Source organism: Rhinopithecus bieti, unplaced genomic scaffold (genome assembly GCF_001698545.2).
Source record: "Rhinopithecus bieti isolate Rb0 unplaced genomic scaffold, ASM169854v2 scaffold_31842, whole genome shotgun sequence".
Taxonomy (NCBI): Eukaryota; Metazoa; Chordata; class Mammalia; order Primates; family Cercopithecidae; genus Rhinopithecus; species Rhinopithecus bieti.
Window position 1 is genome coordinate 87,650 of NW_016813497.1, and position 17,740 is coordinate 105,389.

General features: G+C 49.4%; 1 protein-coding gene across 8 annotated transcripts in view; it reads right to left on the reverse strand.

Annotated features, from left to right (window-relative positions):
• Positions 1-17,740, reverse strand: part of KSR1 (kinase suppressor of ras 1) — a 177,509-nt gene that overhangs the window by 73,261 nt on the left and 86,508 nt on the right. For 7 of the 8 annotated variants that reach the window (XM_017848537.1, XM_017848541.1, XM_017848536.1 and 4 more), the window contains exon 2: positions 1,700-1,840. The exons of the other annotated variant lie outside the window; for it this stretch is intronic. In XM_017848537.1, coding sequence (XP_017704026.1) covers positions 1,700-1,840 — 141 coding nt within the window. The remainder of the gene's footprint in view (positions 1-1,699; positions 1,841-17,740) is intronic. 8 annotated transcript variants of the gene reach the window in all.

Genomic DNA, 17,740 nt, shown 5'->3' on the forward strand with positions numbered 1-17,740 from the left:
CTGGGCTATTGGAGACATCTCCCATGTCATGATGAAATCTACTTATTCAATAAATAAAGGGGTATTTATTTTTATATCTGCCGCAACCAAGCCAACTGCCATATTGGGCCCAACACTCAATGGCGATTTTGTGGCAAACAAATCCAAACAGCAAAGCCCTGTCTCATGGTGCTCGCATCCCAGGGGGAGCAGACAGACCACAGACAACAAATCAGTTAGGTCACTCCAGAAAGTAGTCGGTGTCATTGAGAAAATAAACCCAGGTGTGCAGGCAAGAATGATGGGCAGGGGGTGATCTTTAGATCACATCATCAGGCATGACTGCCTGGAGGCGGTGACAACACTCAACACCAGAAAAACATTCAAGGGATGAGTCATGGGCAGAGCACTCCAAGGAAGGGGGGAGCAAGTGCAAAGGTCAGAGTCTACTGAGCAAAGGAGAAGGTGAGCAAGCTGCGGCGAGACAGGCCAGATCAAGGGAGGCATCTGGCACTCATTCTGAAGGAAACAGGAAGCACTGAAAAAGGCTGGGATCTAAGTCACCTTTCTAGGTGAGCACCCTGGCTGCTGGGTGGAAAATGGAATGCAAGGGGTGAGGTGCCGCTGCAGAGGTTATGCAGGAGGTGACAGTGGCCTGGACCATGGTGCTGGAGGCAGGGAGGGAGAGGCAGGAAGGTCTGCAGTGTGCCTTGGGGGAGAGCCACAGGGCCTTGCCCACACTGGTAAGAGCAAGGAAAGAAGTTATAGCACATTTTAATTTGGACTAGCCATGTTCTAAGTGCTTGACAATCATGAGGCTTGTGACTACCTTACAGGACCGTCCAGATAGAAATTTTTAAAAGATTTCCATATCGCGGAGAGGAAGGAAAAAAAAAAAAAGACCTTAATGATCATAGATTTTCTGAGTGTTAGGAGTATGTATGTGATTTCTTTCCTTCTCTGTTTCCAAAGTATCTATACATAATGAATTCATGCTACGTTTTACACAGCAGCAAAAGCCAATATTTTTAATTTTAGGATAGAAGTAGATTTATGAGATCTGACTGGGTGAACCACGCCTGCCAAGTAGGACTAATCTGCACTCCATGACAGCTGACCTGCACCCCTGGCACCTGGCACAGTACACACTCTGGGTGTGCTGGTTGGTTAGTTGGCTGGCTGGCAGGTGGGTAGGCTGCACACACAGGAAGAGAGAACGATGGAAGGAAGACAGCATATTGTAGCAGTTAGAAGATTAAACTAAATTCAGACTCTCATTTCCAAATTCCAAGGTTATCATTTACTAGCTGTGTGATTTTAAACAACTTACTTAACCATTCTGTGCTTTAATTTCCTCAAGTATAAAATGGCAACAATGACAGTAATTTCCTTGTAGGAGTTCATGAGAAGTGAGATTATCTGTCTTACGAAACACAGAAACATTTAACACAGTGTCTGCCACACAGCCAGTGCTTCCAGATACGTTGGCTGTTGTAAGTATGATGAACAAATCAATGCCCAGCGTGGGGCTGCCCTAGTTCATCAGGCAATAGCACCCAGGACACTTGTTGGAGCCACATGTACCCTGGATCCCTCCTGGCTGCTGCTGTCCCTCCCCATCCTCCTTCTCAAGAGTAGAGAGCATCAACCCTGGGTTTGTGTGTGTTCCCTCTGCTTGGCCCCTCAAGCCTATCCCTGTGCCGAGCCCCGGCTTGCATACCTGCACCACCTCCGGCCTCACGTTGAAAGTGTACAGCCAGTCACTGAAGCGGGGGTAGCTGTTGAGCTCCGGGGTCCTCTCACCAGGAGCCACGCTCAGCTTGCACTGCCTCTGCTTACAAATGTACCGGACCAGCTTCGCCTGCAGAAAGTCCGAAAAAGAAAAGCCTGTGTTCATCTGTGGCCCAACCATATTGGCAGGCCCAAGCACACTACAGAGGAGCTCAGGCAGACACAAGCAATGTGATGAGGAAAGGGGCTGGCTCCCCTCTCTGCTGTTTGCAGGGGAGGGGAAATGGTGAAGAAGGTTCTGGGAGAACAGGCAGAGGCTGGTGGCCACCCATGAGCCCCCGGCCCTACCCAAGGCGGCTGACACTGCCCACCTCAGGACATGAGCGTCATGGGCAACACTGGTCAGAACAGAGAGCTGGGTTAAATATAAGGCAGCCTTCCTACCAGCCTGGCCAACATGGCAAAACCCCGTCTCTACCAGAAATACAGCAATTAGCAGAGCATGATGGCACGCACCTGTAGTCCTAGCTACTTGGGAGGCTAAGGTGGGAGGATCGCTTGTGCCGAGGAGGTCAAGGCTGCAGTAAGCCAACATCACACCACCGCACTCCAGCCTGGGTAACAGAGCAAGACCCTGTCTCGGGAAAAAAAGAAGCCTTTCCTGCCAAGGTGGGGTCAAGGAGTTTGTAATTGCTAATATGGAAGACCTGCTGGTTCGGGGAGAACGGGTAACCTCCCGCCTAGGATGCTTCCAGTGAAGAATCCAACTGCCTGGGTTGGGATCCAAGGGTTCAGTCACACCCTAGCTCTGTGTGACCCTGGACAAGTTACTTAACCCCCTATAAAGGTCTCCATCTTATCCTCCAGAAAAATGGGGATAATGGAAGCTGACTCTCAGAGAGATGGAAGAAATGATGCGCTTGGCACACAGTGAGCACCGCAAGTGTCGCCATGACCACTGAGCAGCAGCAGTACTGGCCAGGGTCCTGGACTCGGATTCCCAGTAGGCTTTCAGGGATCCACACCCTGAAATGTATGCAAATTTCAGATAGGCGAGTCTGTGTATTTTCCAGAGTTATTGTCCAAAGCTTTCAAAAGACTTGCAAACAGCTAAAACTTCAAATAAGCTAAGCTTACACAAGGACAGCCTGACTTAGGTCAACCCGACAAACACTCGGCTCTGACTGGGTGCCCAGCATTGGACTGGGGAACAGGGGGTACAGAGAAGCACAAGGAGGGCATGGCCCAGGTCTGATGAAAAATAAGGGACTCACATTCCAAACAGAGGCCAGGTAGGCTCGATGGATGGAAACGAGCTCACCGCCAGAAGACCAGGGAGCTGCCTGGCTTGGCTACGGCTAAGTGACCCAGGGAGAGCTCCTGAAATGATGCTAAGACTCTGGTGGCCTCCTAATGCTGACTTCCAAGCATGCCCCCAAAATAAGTACCACCTTCACAGTCTCATACAGTAACCTGGCTTCTGGAGACACTTCTCAAGCCTGCTGTCCCTCATGGTTTTGGTGTTAAATCATTCCTTTTCCTTTTATCTGTAAATATAGGTAGTGCATTTCAAATCCAAAAACCCAAAATCCGAAACGCTTCCGAAGACCCAGAATGTGAACCTCTCCAAAATCTAAAACATTTTGAGCACTGACATGATGCTCAAAAGGAATGCTCACTGGAGCATTTTGGATTTTGAACTTTTGGGTTTGGGATGCTTAGCCATTAAGTATAATAAAAATATTCCAGAATTCTAAAAAATCAAAAATCAAAAACACTTTGGACCTCAAGCATTTCAGACAAGGGAGACTCAGTCTGTACCTCAGTATATCTTTCTTCTTTTTTCTTTTTTTTGAGATGGTCACCAAGGCTGGCAGGCTGGGGTGCAGTGGCATGATCTTGGCTCACTGCAACCTCCGCCTGCTGGGTTCAAGTGATTCTTGTGCCTCAGCCTCCCGAGTAGTTGGAACTATAGGTGCGTGCCACCATAAAGGGGTAATTTTTGTATTTTTAGTAGAGACGGATTTTCGCCACGTTGGCCAGGCTGGTCTCAAACTCCTGACCTCAGATGATCTGCCCACTTCCGCCTCCCAAAGTGCTGGGATTACAGGCGTGAGCCAGCACTTGAGAGGCTAAGGTAGGCAGATCACTTGATCTGAGTATAAAACAAAACACTTAGGATCACTGCATCAGGCCCTCAGTACATTTTTCTAAAGAGCAAGGACTCTTGTTAACAGAGTCACAATATTTTACAAAGAAAAAAAAGATGAATTAATAATTTTTAATTTCAAATATCTAGAAAGGCTCCAAATTTCCAATTAGAATAAGAGCTTATAACCATTTTGGGGGCATGGACCCTTGTGGAAGTCTAGGGAGGCCTATGATCTCTTTCAAAGAACAATACTTTCATTTATTTCATTTTTTTTTTTTTTTTTTTTTTTTTTAAGATGGGGTCTCGTTATGTTGCCTAGGCTGGTCTTGAACTCCTGGGCTCAAGCAATCCTCCCACCTTGGCCTCTCAAAGTCCTGGGATTACAGGCGTGAGCCATTGCGCCTGGACAGAACAATGCTTTGAAATGTATTAAACAACACATTTAGAATTACAAAGGAAATCAATTCTATTTAAACACATTTATCAAACTACTGAAAACCGTGATAGACGGCCAGTCATGGTGGCTCACGCCTATAATCCTAGCACTTTGGGAGGCCAAGGCAGGTGGATCACCTGAAGTCAGAGGTTCGAGACCGGCCTGGCCAACATGGTGAAATGCCATCTCTATTAAAAATACAAAAATAAGCCAGGCGTGGTGGCACATGCCTGTAATCCCAGTCACTCAGGAGGCTGAGGCAGGAGAATCACTTGAACCTGGGAGGCAGAGGTTGTAGTGAGTCAAGATCGTGCCACTGCACCCCAGCCTGCCAGCCTTGGTGACTGTCTCAAAAAAAAAAAGAAAAATATACTGAGATACAGGCTGAGTATCCCTTGTCTGACTGTACTCCAGCCTGGGTGACAGAATGAGACTCTGTCTCAAAAAAAAAAAAAAAGAAAATAAAAGACACCTGTGATAGAGTCTTAAAGGTTCTATTAAAGTATTAAACATCCAACAGTGCATCTAATAACTGCCATAACTTTAAAGTTGTGACAAGTGTAAACTGCTTTTTCAGATAGCTTCACAACTGTGATGTAATGGGAAAAACATCTGTGACTCCTACTGGTGACCGAGCCACAGGTGTGTGCTAAGATAACTGTGCCTCATTGCCTACAACCAAGTGGAACGACATGCTAAATTCCAGTTAAGGCTAATGAAAATAAAAGTGCAATTTTCTTCCCCATCTAAGTTCATGGATGGACTCCCTGAATTCTATCCACAGACCCCAGGTTAAGAACTCCTGTGGCTAGAGAGATGAGAGCATGAAATGAGACCCATAATAATGAAACCACTGCTGCCACATCAGCGTTTTTGAAATTTCGCCCAGAAACTAGTTTGGCCCCAGGCTCACCAACAATCTGATAGAGCCAGATTCAACCCCCTTGGTGATGCTTACCCCTCTCCCATGGCCCCTGCTCCCTTCAGGGTGCTAGGGGCTCAGTGGCAAATGCAGACAACTGCTGGAGAGAGAGCGCTGAGTCAGAATCAAAATAATTCCACACTCTCAACTGTACAGTTTTGATGTCTGGTGAAACAACAGATCCAGAGGCTGACCCTCTGACACTCCTGTGCCCCATGCCCCTCAGGAGCCCAGAGCAGACCCTGCTAATCAAATAAACACACTGCTAAGGCTCAGGACTCTGAGTCTACCTGCTGTCCTATTATGGAACCTAAGCCTCGGGGAGCACCTACAGGGCATGAAGCTCACAACTGTAGACACACCAGTAAGCTTTTATCCTACAGGTTTAAGTGGAGGCACTCATGTGCCCTATCCTGGCTTACCCCACTCTGATCCATCCCACCCAGTGAGACCAGAGGCAAATTCCAAAACCAGGGCCCCAACCTCCCCCAGCCCCCAGCTCCTTTCCATAGCCCCTGGCCCTGCCCACCAGGCACACACTCACCCAGCAGCTATTCCTCCAATACCTGCCGGAGTTTCCTACCCAGGCCAAGTCAGAGTCCGCCTCTCCCCTTCCTGGTGTGTTGTGTGACTCTTTCAGAGGCCCGATCATGGAGAGGCCTCATACTACAGTTAACAGCTTCTGCCTCGATCTCCCCCAATAGACATGAGCTCCCAGACTTCCGGGTTGAACACATCTGGGTTCAAATCCACCATATACTAGGTTGCACGGCCCCAAGGAAGATAATTAATTTTTCTGAGTCTCAGTTCACCCACCTATAAACAGGAATGATGATACCTAGCTCATATTCAACTACAGCATGGAGACCTCCAAAAGACTAGGTTAGAGTCAGGGCAGACATCAGGGTAAGGACCGTATTTCCCTCATATCCCCAGTTCCTACTACAGCACCTGGCACATAACGTGTGCTCAGAAATGCCAGAGGAAGAAAACGTGTGGTCCTTATCCCCATGTTTCTCACAGCCAGCCCTTTCCTCCATTCCACGCGGCTCTGAAACCACCACTTCAAAGGGCTGACCAGTGACAGGACTATAAATCAAACAGCTGTGCAAACTCAGAACCACTCTTTTCCACATTAACTAGAGAGGTCGGGCTGCTGGCACTAAAAGCAGCAGCACTAGAGCCCTTCTGTCACTGGCACATGGCCTTCAAGGGCCCTGCTTCTGGGAATGATTCATAACTTATGCCATTTGCACAAGACTTTAGCCACCACAGGCCAACATCGAGATGAGCCCACCTGGCCTTAGCCTGAGCCAACATTTGGGCCTTACCAGTTCAGCCTCCCCACAACCTGCCTGCCCTTATCAGCTTTGAGGCTCTGGTCCCCTGCTAAGCAAGCTCTTCACAGTGACTCCGCCTACAAGGATCAGCTCAGATACCCCTTCCTCCAGGAAGCCTTCCTCAAGCCCTCCAGCCCCCTGCCCAGATCACATATCGCAGTTCTGATGTTTCACACTTGTCTGCTTCCTTCTTCAGGCTGAAAACTCTGGGAGGTGGGGTCCAGCTGGTGTTCTTAGTCACCAACAGACCTCAGGAACCAGCACAGCACCCAGCACATGGGTTGCTTTTTCTCTTTTTTATAACAGAGATGGGGTCTTGCCATATTGCCCAGGCTGGTCTCTAACTTCTAGGCTCAAGCGATCCTCTTGTGTTAGCCTCCCAAAGTACTGGGATTAAAGGCATGAGCCACCACACCTAGCCTGGTTTGCTATTTTAAAACCTTTGTTGAAAGGATGAACACACAAACACACAATACATTGTGCCAGACAGGCACACAAAGTTTATCAAACAGCAGCAAAAAACAAACACCAACTGGGCAAGTGATGAGACAGGGGTCTGAACATCTCAAAAGCCAGGGCAGCTTCCCTAGAAGAGGAGCAAGCGGTTTATTTTTTTAGACGCCGGCAGAGATCCCCGCTAGACAGCCCAAAGCAGGCCCATGGGTAGGACTGCGCAGAACTTGAAGTGGTTCTTCTCTGCACCCAGATAACCCATAAACCTGGCGAGCTGTGCCTGAGACAAGGAAAAGGGAAGACACGCAGTGCAGCATGACCCAGCTGCTGGCAGGTCTGGTGTCCTGGCAGCTGCTATCTCCCAGAACTTGTCAAGAAATAACCTCTGCAGATTTGGGTTCTGCTGACAGAGCAAAACTTCTCTGGTTCACAAAGGATGGAGGTGGCCTGCAAGCAGCCACTGCCCGTCAGAGTGAAATGAGGCTGCTCTCACTTCTTGGAAAGTTGGTTGCAGTCACAGAAGCACCAAGGGGCTACTTTCCCAGACAAACCACAGTGGGGCCTGCCAGCCCAGCCTTGGGGGCCTAAACCGGGACCTTTCATTGGTAGCGTCATTTTCTCTTAACCACAAAACCGCAAGATATAAATTTTCCGGAATAGACAAGCACCTGGGGTTTCAGGGATGGGACCAGCGGCAAGAGGGAAAGAGTCATTAGGTCTCTGGCCACAGGGGAGGCCCTGGGCTGGAACCAACATCTCTCACGCCCCAATATTCTTTTGCTTCAAGAATGTACTGTGGGCCCACCCCAGCCCTGACCAGAGCCTGCCTTACGGAAAGAGAAGAGTATCAGGTCAGCCACAAACAGTTGGTGGGTGCTACCAATACTACAGCAGGCACTCACTAAGTATCTGGGGCTGAAGGAGCTCAGCTCTAGTCCCAGCTCTGACATCTAAAATCAAAGATCTTGGGGAAATCCCCCTTGGTTCAGCTTCAGTTTCACCACCTATAAAAAGAGTATCATTTTATCGAGGTTGAGGCCAAGGGAGCTGCTGTAATACAAAGTGCTTGGAACAAGCAAAAAACAAACCACAGGTCCTATTATTCCACCACTGGTTATTCCAGCCATACCCAGGAGTCAGTGTGGCTCCATGAAGGACATCTGTAGCCCTAAAGTCCCTTGACACCATTCCCTTGGGTGAACATAGCCATGGGATCTAACCTGTGAGCCTCACTTTCCCTACCTGTTAAATGGGGTTGATCTACCTCAAAAGGCTGTTGTGAAGGCTTACATGAGAAAAATATGAATGTAAAATGTTCAGCAAAATGTGTGGAACACAGAAAACACTCTTGCGGCGGCAGCGGACGTGGGTGGTGTTCTTCTCAGGTTCTCTCTTATTACCTCCCTGGGCAATACAGAAGATATAGGTGGGACTCTGCCAATGTTAGAGATGTTAGAGATGGGACTAAGGAAGACCCTGAAATCTGGTCTTGACTTCAGGGCAATGCTGGAGGAACCTGCGAATCAGGTACATTTCTTCTAAAGGCAAGAGGGCCAAGACCTGTACCCACCCAGCTGACTCCAGGTAACCCAATCCCATCCTCCTTTGAGTGCTCACCTCCAACCTCAGCACCAGAGGATGCTAACCTCCAACCTCAGTCACCAGAAATGACATCGGCTCCACTTGTCCAAAGGAACATCTGTACCCCCAACCTGGCATCCTGATCGGCCTCAGTGTCATCTGCCACCCCAGCTGTTCTGGTATGACTCTGGCACAGGCCTCCCAAATGGAGGCTCCACGAGTATCACTTGGATAGTGGTGAGGCTTGTCAGACATCCCTGGAGAGCATGGGCCTGGTTGAGCCGATACTGTGCCAAGGAGAAGCATGTGCCACTGAAGAAAGAGACTTCTGCAGGTAAAGGACACAGCCCCCAGAACTGCGGGGATCTCCAGAAACATGGAGGCCTCATGCCCCCAACCTGCAGGTCCTTTCCTTGTCATCCTTCCTTTACACTGTGCCCCAACCTGCGTCTCCATAGCTGGTGCCCCTTAGCATCCTGAGCCCACCCTCCGTGGTGTGTCATGGCTGTCCCAGGCAACCTACATGTGGGCCAGTCTGATTTGGGAGGCTGGGTTCCTCTGTGGCCACAGAACCAACCATCCCTTGGAGGCTGCCACAGTGGAGCTGGAGCAATAGCTGGTCTTGCTTGTCTAAAAGCGAGACCATTTAGCACCAGCTAAAATGGTAGTCCAGGCAGAAAGCTCCCATGGGCTGCCACAGGGTGTGTGGACAGGGACGGGCCAGTCATTGTGCTGGACTGGCTGGGCAGTGCAGCAGTGACAGGCAGACAACCCACGCCTCCTGTTTACCACCAGCACCTGTTCTGACTGGTCAGAGGCCATGCCTACCATTAGTTAGTGGTGCCATCCCTCCTGAGAGAAGCTTGGGTTTGGCAGCCAGGAGGCTCTACCTTTTGCACCATCACACATCAGCTGTGTGGCAGGATCTAGATCGTGTCATCTTAGTCTCCTCCTCTGTAAAGCAGAGAAAATATAATACATGCCCCACAGCACCGCTGAGAATTTGCTGCAGACTCATGTATGCAAAGTGTTTAGTCCAATGTCCAGAACACATAAAGAGCTCACTAAATAGAACTCTGTTAGTGTTACTCCTGCTCAGCCTGCAGAATGACCTCGAAAAGGAGGAGCATGAAGACTTTTGACAGGTGCCATTTGGATTATACCCCACCCAGGCTTTTTTGCACCTTTGCAAAAAACACCTCTTTCCGGACGACTGACTTTGCAAACAAAGTCAGCTCCACTCTAAAATTGCAGGGCCTGAGATGGGGAGGTCTCTTCTGTGGGCAACTCTCAAACACATGATCTTGGCTATGTTAGCAGCCAGATGCCAAGGCCTATTATAGGTTGTCACCCTAACCCTGACTTTGGTCGTTGGCTGCCACAGGATGCTCTCAGTGGCCCAAGTCTTCATGTCTCAGAAGCAGGGTAGGAGGCTAAATCTGTCATGACAGATGTCACAGATGTTAACATATAAATGAACAAATGAATCCAAGGCACAGGCTAACATGGACACCAATTTCCCATGTATAGTGGCAGGCTCCCTCAGTTACAGAATCATGTCAATACCCATTTGTCAATCTAGCAGTGTTAATAATCTCTTCCTTATGTATTGTACCATATCACTTCCTCTGCCTGGATTGTCAGTGAAAATTCCAGAAGCTAGGAATTAGAGTAGATCCCTGATAGCACAAGAGTGACTGACGTTCCAATCTTCACACACAACCCAAAAGCTGGCAATGTCCCTAAAGCACATGATTCCCTCCACAAAATACAGTCATGTGTAACTGAAAACACTACAGACTCTTCCAGACTTCTGATGGGATGTACTGTGTACTCAACATTGAGTAAAGAAAAACAAAGCTATATCGGGATGTGGGTGCTGGGCAGCACACTGGGCTCACTCACTGGCTCAGGGATGCTCACCGGCATGCCTGCCATCGAGTCCAGCCTCAGCCAAATGACAAGTCACTGCTCATCCTTTACCATCACTCGCAAATCATGAAACCACACATGTGAAACCCACAAGACTTAAAGGTGTACTTCATTATTCCCATCTTACAATGAGGAAACCAAGGCACCAGCCTTTGTAACTTTCTTGAATCCTATGGTGAAAGAAGGCATTCCAACCTCAATCTAATACTCTCTATGCACCTCTCAAAATAATGACTCCTGCAACCCACACCCTAAGCTGTCTTGACTGGTACAAGCAGGATGGCAGTGGGCAGGGTCTACCTCTTTTGTGATCCAAAGCCCAAAATCCAGCCACGCCTAGACTGTTCCAGGCAGTGAATCCTGTGAATAAGAGCCACAGGCTTGCCCACACCCTCTAAATGTATCTAGCCACTCAACTGGGCCACCACCTCTGGTCCTGACTTGCAGTAACCTACCCTCTGGGCTGTACCCCACCCCTGGCTCTAAGCCAGCACTACGCTCATTAAAACTAGCCATCATCCTGCCTATAACCTGAGGCCATCCCTTTTAAGAAGATCCTAGCATGCTTTACAGAATGACACGAAGCAAATGGACAGTCACTCCACTCGTCCATCACTTGCCTCTTGTTTTATTTAGCCCTCCTGTGGCAGGTGCAGTTCCTGGACAGCTTCCAGCTCACCAGCACCCACAAGACCCCGACTCCCTCCTCCTCAGTGGGCAGCACCAGACTCTTATGTGGTGCCCACAGCAGTCTTTGCTCCTGCCAAGTTGCTGACTACACCATCCCAAACTTCAGGATGCCACCAAGGCCCTGGCGACTTACTCCAGCCTTCCCTCCAGTGGTCCCTGAAACTGCTGCTCCTCCTCCACTATTGGCCCGTCCTGTCCACGCCTCAGGGAAGCTTCCCTTACATCTTCCACTTCCTTCCCAAAGCTAGAGTGCGTTTCTGGGAACTTCCCGCCAATCCAGTCAGCTAAGCAGTCTAGCCTTGCTGCCATGGCCAACTTGTTGCAAAATGATTTCTGAGAATGTAAGGAGGCCTCTGGAGGTTGTGATGCAGCTGACAGTTCCACGCACAGGCATGCAGCAACCACAGCACCCAGCTCCAAGGGCACCAGAGACAGCCCTTGGCTCCAGCACTGCCCAGCCCTCAAGGGCACCCACGGGGGCTGACATTCACAGGCATGGGGCAGAGCAGGAGAAGCACATGGGGAAAGTGGGGCGAGGAGAGGAGAAAGTACAAGTGACCTCAACCCTTAAGCTGGGCATTTCGCAACAGCCAGCCCTCGCCCAGCCCGGCCCGCACCCGCACTCTCCTGGGGAAGCTGCCAGGCTTTTGCATTTGTGTAGAGACAACCTCCCCGCCAAGCCTCCCACCAGCAATCCTGCCTTGACGTCAAACTCAGAGTCGGGGAACTTCAAACACAAACAAACAAGTCTAACCCAGACCACAAGTGGAGACGTTCCCAAGGAGGCCAGGGGTGAGAACGGCCACAGCTGGGAACTCAGGGCCTCCTGCCCTTCCCTCAGCTCCACTGGGAATGCAAAGTCTGAGGACCTGACAACAGACTGTAGATGGGAGGTTCAACCCCAGGCTGAGACAAAACGAGCTCACTTGTCTAAGAGTATGACTGACTGCCTTTGGCTGGTGCAGCAGGGGGTGCAAGAGACCCTGTATGGAAGCACTGATGAGTTAGTTTCTCTGTGCAACTAAGCACCCACCTTAGATAAATCACTTGTTCCCACTGCTCCAGTACTAAGCATGAGCAGTCAGGGAAAGAAGAGACTATGTGGTCAAATATGGGTTCAAAGCAGCCATAATGCTTCCTGGGAAATGCAGAGCTTGGGCTGGGCCAGGGTGAATGGCCAAGGGCCAGAGTTTTCTCAGCAACAACTGCTAGGCCATTTCACGCGCCATGGAGGTTGTGAGATGCAGAACTGAAGAGGAAGGCATTTCCCTGACCTAACAGCCTAATACAGCTCCCACCTGCAAAGCCAAGGTGAGTCCAAACACTGCTCTTCAGAAAGCAATTCTTTGAAAAGCCAGTAAATGATCTGCCTTTCAAGTTTTCCTTCCTACCTCAATTCGATACAACCACCCCCCAATACCTCATGTGCTGTTAGTACCAGCAGTCCTTAGGGGTTGTGGGGACAAACAGGACTAAATTATGAGAAAGCAAGACACCCACTTTACCCCCTAACTCTCCTGTGCCTGAAGCAATTGAATAAGGGCAACGAAGAACTTCTGCCCATCATCCAGTCATTCAACAACCAAACCTCTTCCCGATGCCAGGCACTGTTGGACTCTAAGGACAACAGTCATAAGCAGCAAGGGTTCATAATTTTCAGGAACCCACACAAGTCGGGGGAACAGATGTGTCCGCACAGACACCTGACCGAGGGCTAGGAAAGGCAAAGCAACAGACAGCAATTCTGTCCCAGTATGAGCGTCCATGACACAGCAGCCCCGCTGCTCGGTGCTTCTGCTGGGAGGCTGAGGGGAGTGCTGGCCCAGGTGTCAGGAGCCACAGGTGCGGTGTTGCTTACAGACCAGATCCTTCATTAGCACGGCCTGTGTCCCAATTCAAACACACACTCCACGTGTTTGTCTGAAGGTCACCAGGCCCACAGCGCACAGCATGAACTAGTTTTTCCCTCCGCTCAACCCCTCAATCACAACAGGTAATCCTGGAGTATTACTGACATTGCACACTGAAAGGGACCTGGGTGTGAATTACCAAGCAGGGGCCTAGGGGAAAAGGCAGAGGCTGCACCTAATGGCAAAGGTAGATTTCTGCCAATGGACCAAACCCCTTACGTATCCTTAAGGCCTGTTCCCTGGGGAGCCACTGGAGGGGAGGGATGGGGAAGGCAAGGCACCTTAAACTCTGACCTATGTGCACCAACTATGAGAAGGAGACTGTGCCCGATGCTGGAAAGATAGAGGGCTTCCTTTCCAGGGATGTGACTGTTGGCTTAGCAACTCAGGCCATCACAGAAAAGGACAAAGGGCTGGATAGGGGCAAGGGGCAAGGACAGATGAGTACCCCGGACACCAGGGATCAATGAATGCAGTGTGAACTCCCCCAGAAGGATGAGGGGCGCCTGAACCGCCACGCCCCGTGGATCACCATGCTCAGACTGCTCATCTCCACCTAATATCAGCTCCCAGCTTCTCCCTTGCTCACAGGACCCAGTTTTGTTCAGGGTTAGCACTGTGCCCAGTGATGAACTGGTCTCAGTCAGTGGTTCGCAGCCCGATCTTCATATCACAGCCCACGAGCCTCAGCTTCAGCAAGTGTGACGTAATTGATCTGGATGGGGTCCCTGCACAGCCATCATGATGATTCAGTCCCCACTTTCAGCTTCCCTTGAAGCTGGTTAGCTGGGACAGTTTTGGCTAATGAGGCATGAGCGTCCGCCTGCTAGGGGACATGCTGGGAAAGCATGGGACAGATCTTGGGGCTGCCCAACACCTCCTGCCCATTTTGAAGACGGACAAGCTGCAGCAGCCATCTCACAACCACAAGGATGGCAAGAACTGCCTGGAAAACCAGACAGCATCCCTGTTCAGCTGCAAAACCAGCACATGTGTGCCACCTAACTCCAGACTCATTACAGGAGAAACATAATGGCCTATTCCAGTCACATTTTCTGTTACTTGCAACCAAAAGTAGTTCTATTAAGTCCACACTGTTCCAAACCTCCTTCTACGGCTAATGTTTCTAAGGCTGAGGCTTCCTGCTGGCTTCCAGAAAACCTACAACAGCAAAAAAAAGGTATCCCTCATTCTTCTTCGAACCACATGCCATCTAAAAGCATTCTTCCAAAAGTTCTTAAATCTCGAAGAGCAGGTAATTTTTATGAAGTCCAACTTAACAATCTTTTTTTATTTCCTATCTAGGAGATATTTGTCAAGCCCACATTCACAAACATGTTCTCCTGGGTTCTAGAAGTTTTATTGTTTTATCTTTTTTATTCAGGTTTTTGATCCACTTTGAGTTAATTTTTGTATTCCACGACTGTTTTAACCACAACTGGATATATTCTATTTAACTGGGCATTCCTATGTACTAGGTATCATGCTATATACATTCTATATTATCTCACCTAATACCTACATGAATCCTCTGATAGGTATTTTTATTTTATTGTTTGTTTGTTTATTTATTTATTTATTTGAGACGGAGTTTCGCTCTTGTTACCCAGGCTGGGGTGCAGCGGCCTGATCTCGGCTCATTGCAACCTCCGCCTCCCGGGTTCAAGTGATTCTCCCACCTCAGCCTCCCAAGTAGCTGCAATTACAGGTGCCCGTGACCACGCTCAGCTAATTTTTTGTATTTTTAGTAGAGACGGGGTTTCACCATGTTGGCCAGGCTGGTCTCGAACTCCTGACCTTAGGCGATCTGCCTGCCTCGCCCTCCCAAAGTGCTGGGATTACAGGTGTGAGCCACTGCACCCAGCCAGTTACTATTATTAATCTCATTTTACAGCTGAGGAAACTGAGGCTGAGAGTTACATATCCTTGAAAAAGGACCCTAGCATACTGTAAACCACATGGAGTACCTTAGAGTACCTTCAAGTCCGTTATATAACAGACATTTGCCGTGAGCTAGAGATATGGAATCCTTGTTGTTCTACCCTGATTCAGTTGATGCTGAGTGTTTGGGAATACAACCCCCAGCTGCACCCCTGCACTTAGGAAGACACATGAAGACTCAGTTTCCCGGAGTGCACAAGGGGAGTGTGGAAGTGAAGCAGGCTATGTAAGATCTTGCATTTGCTAGAGAAAAAGAATAGGTGGGGGAGCCCCTGCTCCTGGCAGTGGGTGGTGAGGGTTCTTCTTCCCTACTGTAGTCACAGGATCATCTGAGTCTACAATACGAGTGTAGACGACCACAGCAGATTGAAGATGGCCACAAAGTATATGACACTTCTCCAATCTAGAGGTCTATTTCCTCTCCCCTTGAACCTGGGTTGGTCTGCGGCTACTTTGTCCAACAGAGTAGAGTCTCCCAGAGCCCTGACTACTATGACGAAGAGACCATAATGAGTGGCCCTGGGCCTGCCCCTGATGGAATGGTCCCCACCCAGGAGCCAGTGCACGAGCAGGGCCTTCTTGGACCCTCCAGATCAATGGCTGGTACTGCTTTTGTTTCAGTCAGGGAACCCAGTTCATGCAGGTCCTACAAAGTTCCAGAAGGTCCTGGAATGCCACACTCAGGCATCTGCACTCAATCTTGCAGGCGTGGGGTGGGAAGCAAAGGAAAAAACGTGATCAGATTTGCATTTCTGAACGATTCTCATTCTGGAAACCGTAAGGAGGACAGATCGAAGTGGGTGTGGAGAAACCAAAGACAGGAAAATCAATTAAGCAGCACTGCAATTCAGCAAATGATAAGAACAAAAGGTAATTTAGTTGGTGGTAGTGTGGGTGTAGAGGAAGGAGAAGATTCTATAGCTGTTTTATTAGTGTTTTTACTATAAAGACATGACTTACCTTCTTGCTTGTCCAGGGAATTTCTGGCATACCAGCATACCTTTAGCAGGAAGCTAAAGCACTGAGTTTCTCCAGCAAATGAGCCGCCCAAGCAGAGCCCTGTTTGTTGTTTGATTTACTAGGACTTGGTGCTTCTCGGGGAGGGGCCCTTCGACTGGAGATTCCACCCTCAAAGGGCACTCAGCCCACAGGCAGCCCCAGCCCAGCTGTCTCTCACTTCAGCGCTGTGCCTGCCCTGTCTCCCAGGCAGAGGGCAACCCTATGCTTGCCAACAGCACAAGCCGCCGCTCCAACAGTACCATCTCCAACTCTTTCCCACACCCCGGAGGTGGGTCAGACAGAAAGCAATTGTAGAGAGGCAGTGTCTGCCATCGTGGCCAGGCCCCATAGGGCCCTCTCCAGCCAGCTGGGGATGCTGCTTCCATCCACCCGTCTCCATCCCATATGCAGGGCAGGAAGCATACTATCCCCTAAAGAAGAGTGGGCCTAGGTGCTCCTGGCAAGACAGAGAGGGAGATTTAATCATTTTAATCAGAAAGACCATGGACATTAGAGTGAGACAGACCCAAGTACACATCTCACCCCTGACTCCTACCAGCTAAGGGTCCATGGGCAATTGAATGTCTGAGCCTTTATTTCCTCTGCTATAAATGAGGGGCAAAGAGCAGCCTCAAAAGATCACTGTGAAGACAAAACAATATGACACAGCAGCTGGCTGACGGCGAGCTCCCAGCAAAGATTCCTTCCTATCTTCCTTCGCTGCAATCTTAATCTTAACATCAAAGCTGTGCCTTTGGCAGCCGATAGGAAAACCAGGACGGGTGACTGGGGAAGAGCGCAGAAGGCAAGCGTCCAGATGAAGGATCACGATTGTTGATCTGTTAATGTATCTGCAAGCTTCCCACGGAACAAGGAGAGCAACCGGCTGTGAAATGAAGCTCTATGCATGAGGGCAGATCAGCACCCACACTCTTTTAACAATCCACTTGTACCAGAGGCCCAAGGAACACCTCTGGCACCAAACCACCACACTGAGTTTCAAATGAGACCAGAATTACCCCTAGTGACATGACTGTCTGTTCTTTCTGTGGCACACACCAATGTGATGATCATGTACCTCATGGATACTTGGTCGCAGCACCTCACACTCAGTCACGGCACTGCAGAGTTTACGAAGCGCTCTGGCAAGACAGCACCTCATCTGATCCTCACTGCAAACCAAGGCTCAGAGGTAAAGGGACATGGCCAAGGCTACACATCATCCTATGTTGTGGCGCCAGCTTCACAACCACTGCCCACCCCAACTCCCACCCAGGAAAGCACGATTTTAAATTCATAGATTAAAACAAAGCACCCCTGAGACACTGCGTCCCACCCAGGGTCACTCCCAGTTGTGACCTCAGGGACCTCTTAGATGCCTCTCAGGGAAGAAAGTCCTGACAAGGACAATCACGCTTTTCCTAAGCAATCTGAGAAGGTCACTGATTAGCCACAGCCATCTCCACTGTATAATCCTCAAAGCTCTTTTCCTGAGGGACCATTTTGTCTGGTCAGAGGAAGGAGATATGGGATGCAGGGGAAATAAAAATCAGAACTGGAACCCAGGAATAAAATTGCAGCAAGGTTTAGGTGATATCAGCTCTGGGAGGGAGAAAGAAGGCAAGACCACCCTCTCTAATAAGCAATGGCTAAAGATAACGCAGTTATCCCCCT